The 20,302-nt window shown below is 44.3% G+C and overlaps 1 protein-coding gene across 3 annotated transcripts in view; it reads left to right on the forward strand.

Moving 5' to 3' along the window:
- TBCD (tubulin folding cofactor D) overlaps positions 1 to 20,302 on the forward strand; it is a 974,871-nt gene that overhangs the window by 49,104 nt on the left and 905,465 nt on the right. For all 3 annotated transcript variants that reach the window (XM_029600281.1, XM_029600283.1, XM_029600282.1), the window contains exon 8: positions 13,642 to 13,774. In XM_029600281.1, coding sequence (XP_029456141.1) covers positions 13,642 to 13,774 — 133 coding nt within the window. The remainder of the gene's footprint in view (positions 1 to 13,641; positions 13,775 to 20,302) is intronic.

Below are 20,302 nucleotides of genomic sequence, written 5' to 3' on the forward strand. Positions count from 1 at the left end.
TGATCTGTTTTACTTAGGTTAAGTATCAAGCTATTTGGAGTAAACCATATTTCTATCTTATATAGTCAGCACACCAATTTGTCAACTGTAGCTTTGAAAAATGAGGAGATGGACACTAGAAACTGAACATCATCTGCATATAATTTAAATGCAAGACCCATTTGAGATAGTAAAGTACATAGTGAAACATAAACAGAATCTGTGAGATCCCTGTGGAACCCCAGTAGATAAAGAGAGATTTTGAGCATGAATTACCAAGGACTACCCCTTAAGAATGAAAACTAAGAAGAGATAAACCAAGAAAGAGCAATTGAAGCCATGCACAAGGATTCTAATTGCTATAATAGGATTGAAAGATTAATGGTATCGAATGTGGCTAGCAAACTAATATCACCAGGGTACATGATTAATGCCTTTTGATATACAAAATTAGGAGTCGCAGGAAGACTTTCCCTTGCTGGACCTTGCGGAGCCACGGGAAGGCCTGCTTACCTTCCCTATCTAGCCCTGAGGAGTCGCAGATGAGCTGCCATCCCCTTTGCCCGGCCTTGGGGAATTATAAAAGGGCTGCCTTTCTGCCAGGACAAGCAGGATGGTAGTCCTCATATGTAAGTGACATCATCAGGATGGAGCCCAATCACGGAACACTTGTCAAAGTTTCTAGAACTTTGACTGGCACACTGAGCATGCCCAGCATGGCACCGACCCTGCATCCAGCAGGGATCCCCCTTCAGTCTCTTTTTTTTTTCCCCACACAGCAGTAGCCTCGCAGATTCTGGAGCTCTATGAGAATACCTCACAATTTTTTCCTCACGGAAACTAAACTTTAAAATCCAAAAAGTTTCCCCCATTCCGGTGTCCCCCATCAACCACTGTCCTCCGCTGACGCCAGTAAGTTTACCTCGTCTTTTGCGGTCTGTTCCCGGCAGTGTTTTTTCATCGGTGCCAGACGGCCACCAACCGCATGCCGTCTATAATTTTCAAAAATCATGGCCACCGGGTTCCGAAAGTGCCCCGAGTGCCCAAGAACCATGTCCATTACGGACCTGCACGATGTGTGCGTTTTGTGCTTAGGCCCTGTTCACGACGTCCAACAGTGCACCAGCTGTGTTCAAATGACTCCGAAAGGTCACAGAGCCCGCTTGGAGAAGATGGAACTCCTTTTTAAAGTGTCTCCATCGACCTCTGCCAAGACTGCACAGTCAGAAGCCTTCATCTTCATCGACTCCGTCGCCACCTAAATCTCAGTGCTAGAAGGCCACTGGTGACCTTCCTTCGCCATCTTCTCGCTCGAAGGCATCGACATCTTCCTCATCGGTGCCCGAGAAGGAACGGACTGAACATCTGGAAAAGCACAGTCATCGCCATCGATGAAGCGCTTCCTCCGATGTCGCCACCGGTGGGCCATCGCCATCGGCACCAACAGAGCCACTGGCCAAGAAGTCCCGGGGATAAGGGACCCATCCCCTTCTGGACCCGGGAAACCGTGGCATTCCCCACCCATACCGGTGTTGGGAGCTGAAACTCCACTGATACAAGTGGACCCTCCGGCAACGCCCTTTGAGCCTCCACCCCCGGTGGCTGTGTTACTAACACCAGCCTTCCAGGAGGAATTGGACAGGATGGTCCAAGAGGCAGTACTCAAAGCACTTCGTGGATTTCAGTCTCCACCGGCACCGGCCCCCATACAGGCACCCCATCCGATTCCTACCATGCTGACTCCGCTTCTCGAAACACTGGATACCTTAATCGGTGCATTACCATTGGCACCGCTTCCTACGGTACCATCGGCACCTCCAAAGCCACCGATACCCATTCCTTTGTCCTTGGAGGAGGAACCAAGTTTGCCGGAGCCAGTTCCAGGGCCATCGGGCTTGCTACCGCCCCAATGGCCTTCGAAAAAACAGATTCCATCGATGCCATCACCATTCTCTGTGCCCGCATTGGTGCTACCATGCTTTCCATTGGTGCCACCTCCAGATCCGGCTGGGTTTGGATCCATACCTCGACCTAGAGACTCTCAAGGTGTTGGTGATGCACCGTATGATCCATGGGGTGACATTCTTCTGATTCTCAGATCTCGGATGAACTCCTCTCAGAACCTTCACCTCTAGAAGAACGCCGTCGCTCCCCTTCTGAGGATTTAATATTTGCAAATTTCATCAAAGAAATGTCTGAATCCATTCCCTTTAATTTGCAAACAGAGGAGGATGCAAGGCACAAAATGCTAGAGGTATTGCAATTTGTTGATGCCCCTAAGGAAATCATGGCAATACCGGTTCATGAGGAACTTCTTGATTTACTGCAACGTAACTGGGAGCACCCTGGCACAGTTCCACCGGTCAATAGAAAAGCTGATGCCACTTACCTAGTCCAATCAGCTCTGGGGTTTCAAAAGGCACACTTATCAACTGATAGCAATGTATCTTAATATTATAAAACAGCTTCTAACTCAGATGAAACTGAGTATTAATATCGAGAAAACAGAACTCATTCTGTTGGAAAGGAAAATTTCCACAGATATTAGTCACCATTTTCAATTTGAAAACATTCAAATTAACCTAAGTACTTTCCACTGATGCTGTTTGTTAGATAGCCACTAACCAATATTACTCCACACTTCCCCTGCTGATATATATTGGCCTTCACATCTTTTAACTGTAATGATTATGCTACACTATACTATGCTATGCTAATTAATTAGACCCTGCTTTTGTGATAGGTTGTTATCCCTCCCTAATATATATACTAGATGTAAAGCCCGTGTAATGACAATGCTACACTGTAATATGCTACGCAGTATAAATATTGTAAATTTTGTAAATATAGGTAATGACTATGCTTCTCTGTAATATGCTATGTGGTATAAATATTCAGACCCTAATTTTGTGATAGGCTGTTATCCCTCAATATATATACATTAGATGTTATCCCTCCCTAATATATATACTAGATGTAAAGCCTATGATCATACTCCCTTTTCCGCTATCCGATCTTAATTTTAACCTGTTGCTATATTATAGTTGTTCTTAATGCAGTTCATAGTTCTAAGCTGTTGTTACACAGTTCATAGTTCTCTGTAAAGCCTGTTTGCTATATTTTAGTTTTATGTAAACCAATGTGATGTTCTCCCCCCCCCCCACTAATGTCGGTACAAAAAATTTTCAAATAAATACAAAGTACCCAAATAAGAGATCTTGACAGTTTTGTTTTTTTTTTGATCAAGAATTAAATTTTAAAAAACATATTGCAATGAAAACAAAAGAATGTTATTTTAAATTCTTAATGCTATGAAGACTAAAACCATTTTTAAATCCATCAGATTTTAGAACTGTGCTACAGGCCCTAATTTTCACTTCGACTGATTACTGTAATGCACTATTTCTTGGATTACCCTATTCTACAATTTGCCCATTGCAAATTTTGCAAAATTCTGCTGCAAGGTTACTAACGGGGGCGAAAAAACAAGAGCACATTACCCCGATATTGAAGGATTTACATTGGCTCTCTATAGAACAACGAGTTCAATATAAAACATTAAGTATCATGCACAAGGCAATTCATAGAGATAATGTAGAATGGTTAAACGCATCAATTCGGCTACACACACCTCCCAGAATTTTAAGATCTTCAAATAAAGGCTTACTATCCATCCCTTCATTGGTATCAGCAAAACTGACTTCTGTCAGGGACAGAGCTCTTTCATAAGCGGGACCTAAAATTTGGAATAAACGTCCAACAGACTTAAGACTAGAATCCAACTTAACACAGTTTAAAAAGAGACTTAAAACATGGTTGTTCAGGGGGAAGTGACGTCATCCGACCAAGATGACGGCTTAAATCTTTTCTCCGTTACTCCCCTAAGAGAAATGGCATAATTCCTCCGGTTCCAGCGGCTAATATTCTCTGAATTTTATCTCATTGCGACAAGGGCGATAAGAGATCATGTCTACCAGAAAAAAGCGGTAGATCTACAATTCTCCTTCGATGCTGGTGGCTCCCGTTTTGCGGCCCTGAGTGAGGCCTCCGATGCCATGGATCTCAGTGGAGATGGGGACAAGAATCGGCCCACTTCGGTGGAAGTGACGGGCGGCGATGTCCCTCTTACTAAGAAAGACCTCCAAGTGTGGTTTCAGGACTTGAAACAAGATATTAAGACTCTCTCGGCAGAATTCTGGGCGGCGATCTCTACACTTCGGACTGATATTCAGGAATTGGGGCATCGTGTGGAAGGCGAAGCTCAGCTGGAAGACCACAATACGCGGATCAACAATTTTAATACAGAAATCGCTAGCCTACATGCCTTACAGGATGAAATGGCTCTGAAGCTGCAAGATCTAGAGAACTGCACGTGCCGAAATAAAATTCGCATTCGCGGTCTACCGGAAGAAGCGGCCTATACTGACACCGTGGAGGTCGTTTGGCTTATATGCGGAGCACTGTTGAAAGCATCGGTGGAGGATATAACATACTTTAGTGAACCTGCAGAAATCCATATCGAGAGAGCGCATAGAGCTCTGGGGCTGATATCCGGGAATGCTCCTAGAGACATAGTCTGTTGTCTGCAAAGCTTTCCAGTTAAAGAAGCCATCATGAAAGCAGCATGGAAGCTTGAGGCATTTGAATGGGAAGGACATGCTCTTTCTTTATATAATGATCTATCCTCGGCAACCCTAAAGCAAAGAAGGGAGTTTCAACCTGTCACCTCAGCTTTGAGAAAGGAGCATTATAGATATCGATGGATGTACCCATGCGGGATAATCTTCACCATAAAAGGAGTGTCGTCTAGGGCGAAAACGGTAGAGGAGAAGGCGGCCATTTTGCAGAAGGCTGGAGTAGAGGTCGCATTTCAGGCCCCCCCCCCCCCCACGACTTCCATCTATTTCACTGGTGGCACCCGCAAAATGGCAACGTGTGGGGAAAGGAGACCGAAGACTGAAGAGGACATCGGGCAAATATTTATTTATTTATTTATTTATTTGACAGCTTTTCTATACCGGTATTCGTGTGAACATCATATCGGTTTACATCAAACAAAAGTTAGAAAATACATCGAACAGGTGGGAAGAAACTGGGGCAGGGAGGGAAAATAACTGGAGGAGTAAGGCAGAAAGAGCTTAACGGTTAACAGAGAATGCAAAACAATGAGGTCAATAAAATTCGAGGTAGATTAAATAGTTAAATGGTTAACTGATAATGCGTTACAATGAGGTAGACGGGGCAAGGTCAAGTAATCAAATCCGATTCGAAACAGTGGAGGGGAGAGATAATGGCAGGAAGGGTCCTATTCTTGGAATGCCTGGTTGAATAGCCAGGTCTTTAATTTTTTTAAATCCTCTGGACCCGATAAAGCCCCGCTGCCAACTTGAAGATCTTTCAGGAGGTCTGGGTACAGTGCTTATGATGCAGATTTCACGAGGGGAAGATTGGAAACCCTACAAAGACAGTCGTGGGGACGTTCATTTCTTATACTGGAACCGGAGGGATAACGTTTTGAACTCTGTTTTGCAGGGGGGGGGGGGTAAGGATGTTCTCTCCATTAGGGGTCTGCCTAATGAGAGGTGACAATAGATATTTCTGGGTAAGGGGGGTTGGGAGGGGTAGGGGGTGGGGTCGAGGAAATTCTGTACAACATCCAAGTGTTTTTTATTATGGGGGATCATCAGGTGGAATGGGGGGCTGCTGAAGGAGAAAAATGGTGGACCTTCCATGGCTGCTCTTAAATTTGTATCCATCAATGTAAAGGGTCTCACCAATGAAAGGAAAGCAGCTTTGTAATGAATTATCCCGGTTACAGGCTTCGGTGGTTTTCATTCAGGAGACATATTTAAAGCACAAGCATGAGCACCTATTCCGCCCGCAATTTTTCTCCCAAAAATATTTTTCTGCCACCACCTCGGACTGTAAATATAGTGGAGTGGGCATTTTGTTTGCCAATTCACTGGGGGTGAAGGTTTTAGAATCCATTGAGGGACCTAAAGGACGCTATATAATGTTGGTAGTGGAACTTCACAATTGCAAATTTACATTAGTGAATGTGTATTGCCCAAATAAGGACCAAGGAGTGCTGTTAAATGAGGTCAATGGCCAGTTACATAAATTGGATGGGGGACATTTAGTGGTCGGGGGGATTTTAATATGGTACATACAGTTGATATGGATACCTCGTCCGGAAAGGGAGGGGCTCCTCAGAGAGATAGACGAGCTTTTCACAGTCTTCTGCAAGACTGGCAATTGGTTGATATATGGAGGGTGTTATACCCCCATAGTCAAAATTATACTTTCTACTCTAGGCCCCATGATTCATACTCGCACATTGATTATTTCTTTATAGATAAAGCCCTCTGCGCACATACTAAAAGAGCAGATATTGAATGTATCACTTGGTCAGACCATTCCCCTATTTGGTGGGAGACGGAATTGCCAAACTTCGATCCGGGTTTGCGTTTTTGGAAGTTAAATGATAGTTTACTCAAACACGAGTATAGTAGCATAATATAAAAGCAAATAGAAGACTATGTCTTGTACAACACCACAGAAGTGTCCCCTGTGACAATTTGGGAAGGGTTGAAAGCAACAATGAGGGGCAATCTCATCAGTTTAGGACACATCATAAAAAGCAGAAAGAAGAGAAAAGAACTCAGTTGTTAAATCAAATCAAGGATTTAGAAAGGGCCCACAAAAGGGATCAGAGGTCTATACAACTCCAAAAGTTGGATGAGGCTCGTCAATCCTTGAAAGAACTGGATGCGGATAGGATTGCATATCAGTTAGATCTAATAAAACAGATATATTACGAACAGGGTGACAAACCGAGCAAATTGCTGGCACAAACTTAAGGGACAGCGGCTACAATCTCATATTCACCAAATTAAGGATTCCCAGGGACACATGCAGGTTAGAGCTCCTGACATTAAAGCCTGTTTTGATAGATTCTACGAAGCCCTATACACTACCGATCATGCTGTATCAGAGGAGGAAATACAAATTATCTACATCGAGTGACTTTACCCTCTATTCCACATAATATGGGGGGACACGCTTGGTCTTCCCATCTCGGAGTTGGAAGTTCAGGGAGCTATTAAAACTCTGAAAACGGGAAAGGCCCCTGGACTGGATGGGTTTACGCCTCTCTTTTATAAAATATTTGTAGGGGTGTTGAAGCTCCCCCTCCGAGATATGTTTAATGCATTGCGGGAGGGAGACCGGTTACTACCCAATGGTAATACAGCTGGGATCACAATCCTTCCCAAGCCTGGGAAAGATGAGACACTATGTGGGTCGTACCGCCCGATATCTTTGATCAGTATTGATCTGAAAATACTGGCCAAGATATTAGCCATCCGCCTGCGATCAGTGATCCCGGAGCTGATCAAAGACGATCCATGTCCAATAATATTTGGAAAATCCTAGACCTTATCTCGGTGGTGCAATGAGACAACATCCCATCTCTTCTCTTAACTACTGATGCTGAAAAAGCATTTGACAGAGTACACTGGCCGTTTTTATTCGCTGTAATGGAAAAGATGGGATTAGGAGGGCATTTTTTGGATTAGGTAAAAACATTGTATACGGACCCACGAGCATGTATTAAGATCAATGGAGGCTACACGGAATCTTTTCCTATTAACCGAGGAGCAAGGCAAGGGTGTCCTTTATCGCCTCTACTTTTTGCTTTGAGTGTAGAGCCCTTGGCTGAAATGGTATGCAATTTACAGGACATTCATGGAATACAGTTGGGCAAAGACCACTACAAAATATCGTTATATGCAGATGATATTTTTACAGTCACGGATTCTGAGGTATCCCTAAATGTAGTGACCAGAGAGTTAGCGCAATTTGGGGGGGGTCTCTGGATTCCGTGTTAATATGGACAAATCTGAGATCTTACCTATAGGCTTACATGAGGAGCAAAAATCCAGATTATCAAAACACATCCGTGGCCTACAACAACTGCCAGGGAGGAACAGGAGCCAGCAGGTGTCTCTGGAAATAAACCCTCTCATGAAGTGGGCAGAAACAAACCTGCAAGGGATCTCGGCCTCCCACATCGCGGGAAAAGACATCTCAGCGGATTACCTCAGCAGAGAGAGCCTATACCCGGGGGAATGGTCGCTGGCGAACACAGCCTTCCAGATGATAGTGAAACAATGGGGTCCCCCAGCCATAGACCTCCTAGCATCCCGTCACAATGCCCAGGTCCCCAGATTCTTCAGCCGCAGACGAGAACCACAGTCTCAAGGAATCGACACTCGTCCAGAGCTGGCCAGAGGAAGACCTCCTGTATGCCTTCCCACCCTGGCCGCTACTGGGCAGGGTCATTCACAAGATAAAGCACCACAGGGGACTAGTCCTACTAGTCGCCCCAGATTGGCCAAGAAGACCATAGTGCATGGACATGCGAAGACTATTGGCGGGGAATCCTCTGCGTCTACCGCCATTCAGGGACCTTCTTCAGCAGGGACCGATCTCCCACGAAGACCCGGCTCGATTCTCTCTTTGGTATGGCCCTTGAGAGGACTAACCTAAAGAAGTGCAGCTACTCAAAAGCCGTGATTGACATGCTGCTCCGAGCACGCAAGTTCTCCACATCTGTCTTACATACGGATCTGGAGAGAATTTGAAGTCTGGTGTGAAGACCGCGCCCTCCTTCCAAGGACAGACAAGATTCCCATGATCCTAGAATTCCTACAGGATGGCATGCAGAAGGGGGGTGTCTCTCAACTCCCTCAAGGTTCAAGTCGCAGCACTGGCCTGTTTTAGGCCCGAAGCGGACGGCATCAGACTGTCAATTCATCCTAATGTGTCTCACTTCCTGAAAGGAGTTAAACAACTTCGTCCACCTTTAAAGTGGCCGGTGTCTCTATGGAACATCAACCTAGTACTAGGCTTCCTAGCAGGGAAGGCCTTCAGACCAACAAGCGGCCTATCTCTACGCCTCTTGAGCTTAAAGACTGCATTCTTGATCGCAATATGCTCAGCTTGGTGCATTTCCGTACTTCAAGCATTATCCTGTCGAATCGTTCCTCAGGTTTACCCCAGGCACCATACAGCTGCGGACGGCTATTAATCAAGTTTACTTAGGGAATAGCCACTGCTATTAATTGCATCTTAGTGTTTGGGTAATTGCCAGGTTCTTGTGGCCTGGTTTGGCCTCTGTTGGAAACAGGATGCTGGGCTTGATGGACCCTTGGTCTGACCCAGCATGGCAATTTCTTATGTTCTTAAAACTCTTTCCTTATCGATGGACCAGAGGCCCGGTGAGATATTTGGGGGTTAATATAGTATTAAACCAGATAGAACTCTTCAAGGCGAATTATGATCCCCTACTTAGAAATATCTATTACCACAGACCAATGGGTACTAACTGTCGTCAACCGGGGATACCATTTAAACTTCCTCACAACACCACCGAACACTCCACGTCTGGTGTCAAATCACTGTGCACTTCTCGAGACAGAGCTCTCGACCCTTCTGCAATCCAATGCTGTAGAACCAGTATCGTGAAAAACAGTCAAGGGTTCTACTGATATTTCCTAATCCCCCAAAAATCAGGTGGCATTTGTCCTATCCTGGACCTCCGCGTACTGACAAACATCTACAGAGAGAAGTTCAGAATGGTAACCCTGGGCACCATGCTCCCTCTACTGCAACGGGGCGATTGGCTCTGCTCTCTAGATCTACAGGCTTATGCCCACATTGCCATATACCCTCCTCATTGGCAATATCTCAGATTCACAGTAGGCCACAATCATTTTCAATACCGAGTACTACCATTCGGCCTCTCATCCGCACCACGGTATTCACCAAATGCCTGGCAGTAGTAGCAGCCCATTTGTGACAATGCAATATCCATGTCTAACCCTATCTAAATGATTGGCTCATCAGAGGTCCATCTCAAAACGTAGTGCTTTACTCCCTCCGTTTCACTATCAACCTGCTACAATCCTTGGGTTTTCTAATAAACTACCCCAAGACAAATCTAACTCCATCACGCAACCTATTGTTCATTGGAGCAGAACTAAACATCGTCCAGGCAAAAGCGTCTCTTCCAAGGGACAGAGCATGCACGTTATCAAACTTAACCAAGTTGATACAGTCTTGCCGAACCACTACAGCTCATCTATTAACCTTACTGGGTCACATGGTGTCCACTGTTCATGTGACTCCTATGGCTTGGCTGGCCATGAGAGTAACGCAATGGACTTTAAAGTCCCAGTGGTCCCAATCAAGTCAAAATATGTCCCACATTGTCCACGTCACCAGCCAGCTTTCTCTCCCTAGCTTTGTGGATACAGAAGTCCAATCTGCTAATCGGACTGCCCTTCCAAAATCCACAATCTCAAATTACTTTGACCACAGATGCTTCCACCCTCGGTTGGGGAGCCCATGTCAACAACCTCAAACCCAGGAAACCTGGACTAGGGCGGAAGCAATGCACCAGATAAACTTTCTGGAACTCAGAGCGATTTGATATGCCCTCTTTGCGTTTTGAGATTGCCTCTCCAAGAAAGTAATCCTGATCCAAACGGATAATTGGGTAGCAATGTGGTATCTAAACAAACAAGGGGGCACAGGCTCTTACCTGCTGTGCCAGAAGGCAGCACAGATCTGGGCCTGGGCTCTCCCATTCCATACTATTGAGAGCAACTTATCTGGCAGGCGTGGACAATGTAATAGTGGACAATCTCAGCTGGACTTTTCATCCCCACGAATGGTCCATGGATTCCACTGTAACAAACAAAATATTTCACCAGAGGGGCCACCCACACATAGACCTCTTTGCGTCAATACACAACTGCAAAATGGACAAGTTCTACTCTCTGCACCACAGCAGCACTACACCTCCACGGGATGTGTTCGCCCACTTGTGGGCAACGGGTCTCCTCTATGCCTGTCCTCTACTTCCACTCATCAGCAAGACTCTCGTGAAGTTACGACAGGACAAGGGCACTATGATTCTCATATCCCCTCACTGGCCGCGTCAGATTTGGTTCTCCACCCTGCGCGACCTGTCAGTCCAAAAACCAGTTCGCCTGGGCACAGATCCAACTCTAACACAGAACAACGGTCTGTTGCATCATCCCAACCTCCACTCACTATCCCTGCCAACGTGGATGTTGAAAGGTTGATTCTCCAATCTTTGAACCTTTCTGACAGTGTGTCCCAGGCCATCGTAGCTTCTTGAAAGCCTTCCACCAGGAGATCTTAACGTTCAAAATGGAAGAGATTCTCCTTATGGTGCACAGCAGAAGAAATAGATCCCTTTTCTTGTCCCACAACAAAGTTCCTTGACTACCTTTGGAATCTCTCGGAGTCTGGTCTACAAACCTCCTCCATACACGTACACATTAGCGCAATAGCCGCTTACCACAACGGCATAGGGAATACCTCAATTTCGACACAACCACTTTTAGCCTGCTTCATGAGAGGCTTGCTACAACTTAAGCCTCCACTGCGCCTCCAGTTCCAGCATGGGATCTTAATGTTGTCCTGGCAAGACTCATGAAACATCCTTTTGAACAGTTACATTCCTGCGAGCTTCGGCATCTCACTTGGAAGGTGATCTTTCTAGTGGCCATAATGTCAGTTCGCAGAGTCAGTGAGCTACATGCACTGGTAACAGAGAGAGTGTGTGTATGTATATGAGAGAGAGGAGAAAGTTTGTGTGCACTCTCCCCTACTGTAATTCCTCCTTCACGACCGTGTTGTACTCCGTACTCACCCTAATTTCCTTCCAAAAGAGGTGTCGGATTTCCACTTAAATCAGTCCATAACACTTCTTCTTACCTTTTTCCCAAGACCTCACTCACAGCCAGGTGAGCGAGCTTTCCATTCCTTGGACTGTAAACGCGCTCTTGCCTTTTATTTAGATCGCACTGCAGCCCATAGGAAGTCCACCCAATTATTTGTCTCTCTTGATAAAACCAAATTGGGTACTCCGGTAGGCAAACACTCTATCCACCTGGCTAGCGGATTGCATTTCGTTTTACTATCAACAAGGAGGACTTCCTTTACAGGAACACGTAAAAGCACATTCGGTAAGGGCAATGGCAACGTCAGTGGCACATCTCCGTTCCGTACCTCTTGCTGATATCTGCAGAGCTGCCACATGGAGTTCCCTCCATACATTTGCAGCTCATTATTGTCTCGACAAGGCTGGCATTCCATCTTCAGCCAGTCGGTCCTGCATAATTTGTTTCCTATATAATTAACCCAACTTCCTTCCTGCAACCCAGGGAGATGATCAGGCTGCCCGGCTAACTAAAACTACCACAGTTGTGCCTGTTGCACGTCATTTGGTGTTTTGGCATCATTATATTCGGGCATCATGTAGCTTGCTATTCACCCACATGTGAGGACTACCATCCTGCTTGTCCTGGGAGAAAGCAGAGTTGCTTACCTGTAACAGGTGTTCTCCCAGGACAGCAGGATGTTAGTCCTGGGACAGCAGGACAAACCCAACCCGCTCACCATCCACCCAACCCGCTCACCATCCAGCGGAGTTGGGTTTGCTTACGTTTTAATATTTTATTTTTCGCTCGTACCTTTTACTACAAATGAGACTGAAGGGGAACCCCTGCTGGATGCAGGGTTGGTGGCATGCTGGGCATGCTCAGTATGCCAGTCAAAGTTCTAGAAATTTTGACAAGTGTTCCATGATTGGGCTCCACCCTGATGATGTTACCCACATATGTGAGGACTAACATCCTGCTCTCCTGGGAGAAGACCTGTTGCGGGTAAGCCACTCTGCTTTCTCATTTGGTCCCAAGAAGCTATGGGAAAACCTACTTATCTTTCTCTCACTTGCCCTGTTCTTGATACACTCCAGCCCAAGACCCATCCTGACATAAATTTACAGCAAACTATTTCTATATATAGAAGCTAAAATAATCTGTTCTTTGCTAATTGATTGGCTGGCTGCCTCTGACTGTGATATAGGGGGTTAAATACAATACATCTCAAACTCTGTCCTCTGGTCTGTCCCCTACACCAGGAAAAGATCTGCTTTTCAGGATATCTGCATGTTCATAAAATTTATTTGCATACATTTGATCTGTTAGCCAGGTTAATTTGCATATTTTGATAATTCTGAAAACTAGACTTAAGAATCACTGAGTTAATATCTTGAAGTCATAGGATTTTTCCTAGAGGATTATTAGATCAATTTTCAAAATGTATTAAATTAGAATATTCTTTTTATTTGGCGTATTTGGTTTATTGATTTTTATAAACTTTAACATATGAGCTACACAGTCAAACTCATTATAGGAAAAAGCTCCAGAGATCCTCTCACAATATTCTAGCACCTTAATTTAAATATCCTGCTTTACATTTCTAGCACTTGAGTAGCGTGAAAACTACCACCATGGATTGCACTGATGTGACAGCACATTTCTGTAGACAGAGCAGCTGACATGGGGGAGAGGGGAGAAATAAGTGTTGCTGAGACTTGTATTTGAGAACTTTTAGGTTAAATGTTTGGCAGCTTGGAATGTTCCTGCTCTGTTTTTTGGAAAATGTCCAGTGGAAAGTTTGCCTCTAGGAGCTAAAACCTATTTGAGTAATAGGAAAAAATTGATTACAAACTTGATTCTTTGGTTAAATAATTTAGAATGTGCATTTTCTTTCCTTTGGCAGGTTTATTACTCGCCCTGATGTTAAACAAAAGAGAATGGCAGATTTCCTGGACTGGACCCTTATGATGCTCTCTGGCTCAAACTTTCAGACCATGGAGGGAATCATTGTAATGGGTGGACTGCTCCAGTCCCTGGTGAGAGAAGCTGTTTAAAAAAAAAAGGTTTTTGAGCTGTTTATTTTCTTTATTCAATTTCTATAAAAGTACATCAATTTATTACCATGGTTCAGATAGGAATTATAAACATTTTTTTCTTTCAAATAAGGTTACCCATGAGTGATTGTATGTGGGAGACAGAGCGTGTGTATGTGTGTGTGTGTACCGTATTTTTTGCTCCATAAGAAGCACCTAGGATTCAGAGGGGGGGAAAAAAAAATGGTGTGCTAAACCGGCTCTGTTCCCGGGCATCTGTGCGTCTTATGGAGCAAATTAGGGGAGTGCATAAAATTTTTTTTTTGTCCCCATTTCGTTTTTGGGTCTGGGGAGGGCCATTTCGGTCCACTCCCAAGATCAGAAAACTTTTATCGTTCTCTTTCTGTGGGAACCCCCCCCCCCATCCCAACCCTTTAAATTTAATTAACTACAACCCCCGACCTGCCAAAAGTCCCTGGTGGTCCAGCGGGGGGTCCGGGAGCGGTCTCCTGCACTTGGGCCATCGGCTGCCTGTAATCAAAATGGCTCCGATGGCCCTTTGCCCTTACTATGTCACAGGAGCTACCGGTGCCATTGGTCGGCCCCTGTCACATGGTAGGAGCAATGGACGTGCTCCTACCATGTGACAGGGGCCGACCATTGGCACTGGTAGCCCCTGTGACATAGTAAGGGCAAAGGGTCCTCGGTGCCATTTTGATTACTGGCAGCCGATGGCCCAAGTGCAGGAGACCGCTCCCGGACCCCTGCTGGACCACCAGGGACTTTTGGCAGGTCTTCCGGGGGGGGGGGGGGGAGGGGTTGTAGTTAGTGGGGTTTTTTTTGTTTTTTTGTGGGGGTTTTTTTTCCATATTCGCTCCATAAGAAGCACAGACATTTTCCCCCCACTTTTGGAGAAAAAAAAGTGCGTCTTATGGAGCGAAAAATACGGTATATGAGAGAGAGGAGAAAGTTTGTGTGCACCCATCCCCCACTGTAATTCCTCACAAAATCGTAAGATTACTTGAAAGCAAAAGTTCCCAGTACAGAGAACATTTTTTTTAAAACCTTTTTGTTGTAATTATTGGGTGTTATTTGATCTGCTGTTTTTAAATTTGTGTATGCATTTTTAATTATTGGATGTTCTATATGTCAGTGGTTTTGAAATATTCTTTTTATTGGTATGGTTTTAGTATTCATTTTTTAAAATGTCTTAATTGTTTGTTTTATGAGGCAAGCTTTCTGTTTTCCTATTGTTGCATTGCATATGGCGTTTGGCTTGTTGCAATTTCCAATTCAGTTTTGGTCTGCAGGTTTCTATTTATACTTTATATGTGACGGAATTGAGGTATTCTGCTAGCTAGTGTGTAAATTTATGTAGAGATCTCTAGTAGTCTGACATGTTCAGATTTCCTAATAGGGGTTTATTGGACAGGACTGGGGAGGGAGAGAGATGTTTTTCTCTGCTCCTTTTTATAATTTTGTTTTTACATGAGGAAAAACATATATCAGTTTCACTCATATTTTTACATAGCTCTTGAATATTTAAACTAAAAATTTTCACTTAAAATTAATATTTGAGAGTTGTGTGAAAGGAATCTGGTGGATCAGGGTGCCGATTTATGGCACTTGATGATCAGAGTTACCTACCTCTCTGGGATGGCCAAGCAGATTCTCACAGGCTGGAGACAGAAACTATGCTGACTCCAGCCTTTCTTCATGCATCTTAAACTTTTATTCTCACAGTCAAACATAAACATTAGTAGATTGCCTACCTTCTTAGCAGTGTACTTCTACAGTACCTTCATGCAGAGAGGATTTGGGAGCTTCTACTTCTGGAGACGTGGGGCCTCCTGATCCCAGTTGGGCTCACATACTTATCCCCCTTCCAGCAGGGTCCTGCCCTCAGAGTGCTCTCTCCTTGTAGGATTTAAGGTAGACCAGACTAGATGCCTGGTCCGACAAAGTTAAGGAGAGGGGTTTTAGGGCCACTCCTTCACATGCCCTCCCCCTCAGCTTGGACCTGTTAAATCATTTTCATTCCCCCTGGAATCCTATCCAGGGAAGTGCCTTAAATTCTCACTCCCCTTCTGGCCTCCCACCAGCTAGGGTTGGGGTTCTAGGGTCAAGCTCACTCTCACATAGGGTTACTCCAGACAGTACTATTACCACCATCCAGTGTGCCCTTTGACCAGTATTTATCCCCAGTCCTTTCAGAGTCCATTAATGGCTCCGGGTTCCACTCCTTCCCCGGTTGGACTTCCTGTGGATATTCCTGTGGTGGCTTCTTTTCCACTTGCTACAAAAATCGCCCTCCGTCAGGCTTCCACTCTTTCAGCTGTTGCCACAACATTTTCTGATACATCTGCGCTGTCTCCACCTTCTGCGCTTTCCTCTGGGCTCTCTGCAGTACAACTCACTGTCTCCTCTGCAGTGCTTCTATCTGGCCAGCCACTTACTTACTTAGTTCTACTGATTCAAGTGGGTGGAGCTTGTCCCCTTACCTGCCATAAACCTAAACCTGTTCTTTCCTACAGAATTCAAAGACCACTCTCCTTTAAAGGAAAAACATTTTTCTATACTTGTCTCTGAACCAGAGTGCTTCAATTCTGCAGTGCTAATAGCACTTCTGTAAACCAACTTGTGTTAGGTAGAGCACACACCATAAACTTTCTCTTTATTTTCTTTCTCCTCTTGGAGACTTGGGTTTTCTCTATGCCACGCATATGTGGGAGAGCTGAGCAAATCTTCACAGGCTTGAGACAGAAACCATGCTAAATCTAGCCTTTGTTCATGTAACAAACTTTATTCTCACAGTCCAACAATATTAGTTGACTTCCTACCTTCTTTGCAGTGTACTTCTACAATACATTCATGCAGAGAGTGTTCAGGAGCTACTACTTCTGGAGATGCGAGGCCTGCTGATCCCAGCTGGGCTTACACTCTTATCCCTTCCCAGCAGGGTCCTGCTTACAGAGCGCTCTCTCTCCCTGTAGGATTTAATGTGGACCAGGCTAGATGCCTGGTCTCTCACAGGTTAAGGAGGGGTTTTAAGGCTATTTCTTCACAACCTCCAAGTTACATCTTTGCACTCCACTTCAAAAAGGATGCCTACTCCTGCCCTAGAGGAAAGGTGAGATAGGGGAGGTATGATAGAGACATTTAAATATCTCAAAGGTTTCTGTGCCAGGTGGAAAGGAGGCTCTAGAACAGTGAGTCATGGGATGAGGGTGAAAGGGGCAGACTTAGGAGTAAATCCTAGGAAATATTTCTTTACATCGAGAGTAGTGGATGCATGGAACAGCCTCCCAGTGGAAGTAGTGGAGACATAAATGGTATCTGAATTCAAGAAAGCATGGAATAAATACAGGGAATCTAAGAGGCGTGTTGGGAATTGTAAGGATTACATAAATTGGACGGATGGGCAGACTAGATAGGCCATATGGTCTTTTTCTGCTGTCATGTTTCTTAATTAAGAACCTAATGGTTGCAGCTATTTCTGCAGCCTGAGGACTGTCTAATGTGCTACAATACATTTTGGGAATATTTTGCTTTAATTGGCAGTCCTCTTCCTCTGCTGCGGGTGTGCAAAGAGATTGTGTTCTGTTGCTTACTTCAGTTGGGGAGAAAAACATATCAGCTAATCCAAACTAGCAAATGTCACTCCATTAGGTTCTCTTTGATAGGATGTCAATGGTAGTACTTGTAATATTTTTCAGGTATTCATGATTTTACCAGAAACACCATTTAAAAAGTGGTCCATACCTTTAAAGTACAGTCCAGGCCCCAGACCTCCCCTGATTTTTGTAATGCCAGCCATTTATTTATTTATTTAGTCACTTTTATATATCGACATTCGTGTTGACTTCATGCCGGTTTACAATACAAGTATAAAAGACAAAATCATTAAAAGTACAATTTACAGTTAATTAAAAGAACTAAAGTAAGATCACACATCATTAACTCAGATTATATTCTTAAAAAAAGTTACTCTAAAAACAAGAGAAAATCAAAATTCAGTGAGAAGCTGCCCTTGGAGTTATTAAATAAGGTAAAAACAATAAATGTAGATAAATTAATATAAAGTAGGGGAGGAGTCAAGATGGCCACTTGGTAGCAGCGCATCTCAGCAGCTCCCGCTCAAGTTTATTTGCTGAAAGCTTTTTTGACTTTACAACATGCCCCCTAAGCGAAAAGGGAAAGTAAGGGTATTTCCCTCAACACCCTCTCTCCCACCGGGACAAAGGACCATCGCTGAATGCGCTCAACCTTACCCAAAACAGGAGATGCCAACCTCCGCTGACGAGCTTGGCAAGGAAGCCGCCATGTCACCTGGGGAACTTTCACTGAGCCCTCCTTTACTAAGGTCTCCACAGGCGATCTCATCAATCTTGCCGCTAGAATCTGCATTGGAACCGCCGAGAGTATCAAGCTTGGGGGAACCATGGAGGGAGCAGCAGCAAGCAAGGAGACTGGTGGAGAAATGGCAGAGCAAGGAGGCATTACAGCTATGAGTTCGCTGGAAAACTTGAATCCTGATCAGCATGGTGGTAAGACTGTTGTTTTGTCTAATCCTAGAAGTGCTGCTTTACTACATGGGTCAATACAGACACAGGAACAGTGACCAGAACTGGCTTTGCCGGCCAAGCCGCCTGTGGTTACTCTGGACTCGATTTGGGAGTTAATGACACACCAGAATTTGGCTCTTCATAGCTGTATGGTGCAAATAACTCAGATATCGAGATTGGATATTGTGACTCAAGACCATAATATTAAGTTAACTGAACAAGGAAATAAGATACAGACAATGGAAAACCAGCTTAAAGATATTAAAAAAAAAAATACAGCTAGCTACGATTCAAGATTGTACAACTTTGAATAAGAGAACTGAGTTGCTGGAAAATCGTCTAAGACGACTTAACCTAAGATTATTGAATTTCCCCAAGATAGTAGGAGAATTACCTAGGGTCACTCTTCGAAGATGCTTGAGCGAGACTTTACAAATTTTTCTGATGATATTCCTTCCTTTAACAAGGTTTATTTTTTGCATTTTTCTCGCACAAGGGATAGTAATATGCAAAATCAACTTGATTTGGGGGAATTTAACTCCATTATTAGAATCATCTACAGTAGAAATTGTGGAAAGAGCTACCTTATTAATCCCATTTATATATGAGCCAAGATATGGGTTTAATTATGAGGAATTACTTCCAGAATATGGGAGCCAGTTTTATGGGCCAATTTGTCCAGATCTTTCCTGATCTGGCAAAAGCCACGCAGGAGAGAAGGAAAGGTTTCCTTGCGTTAAGGCAGGAAACAAGATCTTTGGGGGCAACATATCAACTACACTACCCATGTAAATGTTATTAAATTTAATAACAATACATATATTTTTTTTGACTCCTGAACAGCTTAGAGTGTGGCTTAACTCCCAGAGTAGGTTGATGAATATGTCATCACCTATTAAGAGTCCAATTACTTACAGGTCGATACAGTAAAGTGTGCTTTGTCGGAGCGCACTGTCAGCCTGCTCTGGACGCGTGTTTTCCCTTACCCCTTATTCAGTAAGGGGAGGAAAACACGCGGCCCACCCGCGGCACCTAATAGCGCCCTCAACATGCAATGCATGTTGATGGCCCTATTAGTTATGCGCGCAGGATCCAGTAAGTAAAATGTGCAGCCAAGCCGCACATTTTACTCTAAGAAATTAGCGCCGACCCAAAGGTCGGCGCTAATTTCTTCCGGCGCCAGGAAAGTGCACAGAAAAGCAGTAAAAACTGCTTTTCTGTGCACCCTCCGACTTAATATCATAGCAATATTAAGTCGGAGGTCCCCAAAAGTAAAAAAAAGTAAAAATAAATAAATTTGAATTCGGCCCGCGGCTGTCGGGCCGAAAACCGGACGCTCAATTTTGCCGGCGTCCGGTTTCCGAGCCCGTGGCTGTCAGCGGGCTCGAGAACCGACGCCGGCAAAATTGAGCGTCGGCTGTCAAACCCGCTGACAGCCGCCGCTCCAGGCCAAAAGGAGGCGCTAGGGACGTGCTAGTGTCCCTAGCGCCTCCTTTCCCTCGTTTGCACCGCGTCGCCTAATTTGCATACTGGATAGCTCGCACCGGCGAAGGGCCGGTGCGTGCGCCGGGAGAGCGGGCGTTCGTCCGCTCTCCTGCGGTTTTACAGTATCGGGCTGTTAGTTTGTGAATGAAGGGGTAAAGTTATACAAGCTATTGGCATTTACTTCTGTTCTTTTTGAATGTATAGGGAATGTATGGCTTTTAAATATTTCCCTTTCTTCTCCCTTCACATTATATTTGTGGACTGTTATATTTGTGGACTGTTATAGAAAATTGTTTCTGAAGTAATATATGTGAAATGATTTAAAGATCTATATATATGATTGATTTCCCTTTTTTCTGTGCAAAGATATGTAAGCTTTGTAATTACTATCTGAAAATCTAATAAATTAAAATTAATATAAAATAAACAAAATAAATTAAAATGATAAAAAAAAAAGTAACTCAATAAAATAACTCAGCAA

Source organism: Rhinatrema bivittatum, chromosome 4 (assembly GCF_901001135.1).
Source record: "Rhinatrema bivittatum chromosome 4, aRhiBiv1.1, whole genome shotgun sequence".
In the NCBI taxonomy this organism is placed as follows: domain Eukaryota; kingdom Metazoa; phylum Chordata; class Amphibia; order Gymnophiona; family Rhinatrematidae; genus Rhinatrema; species Rhinatrema bivittatum.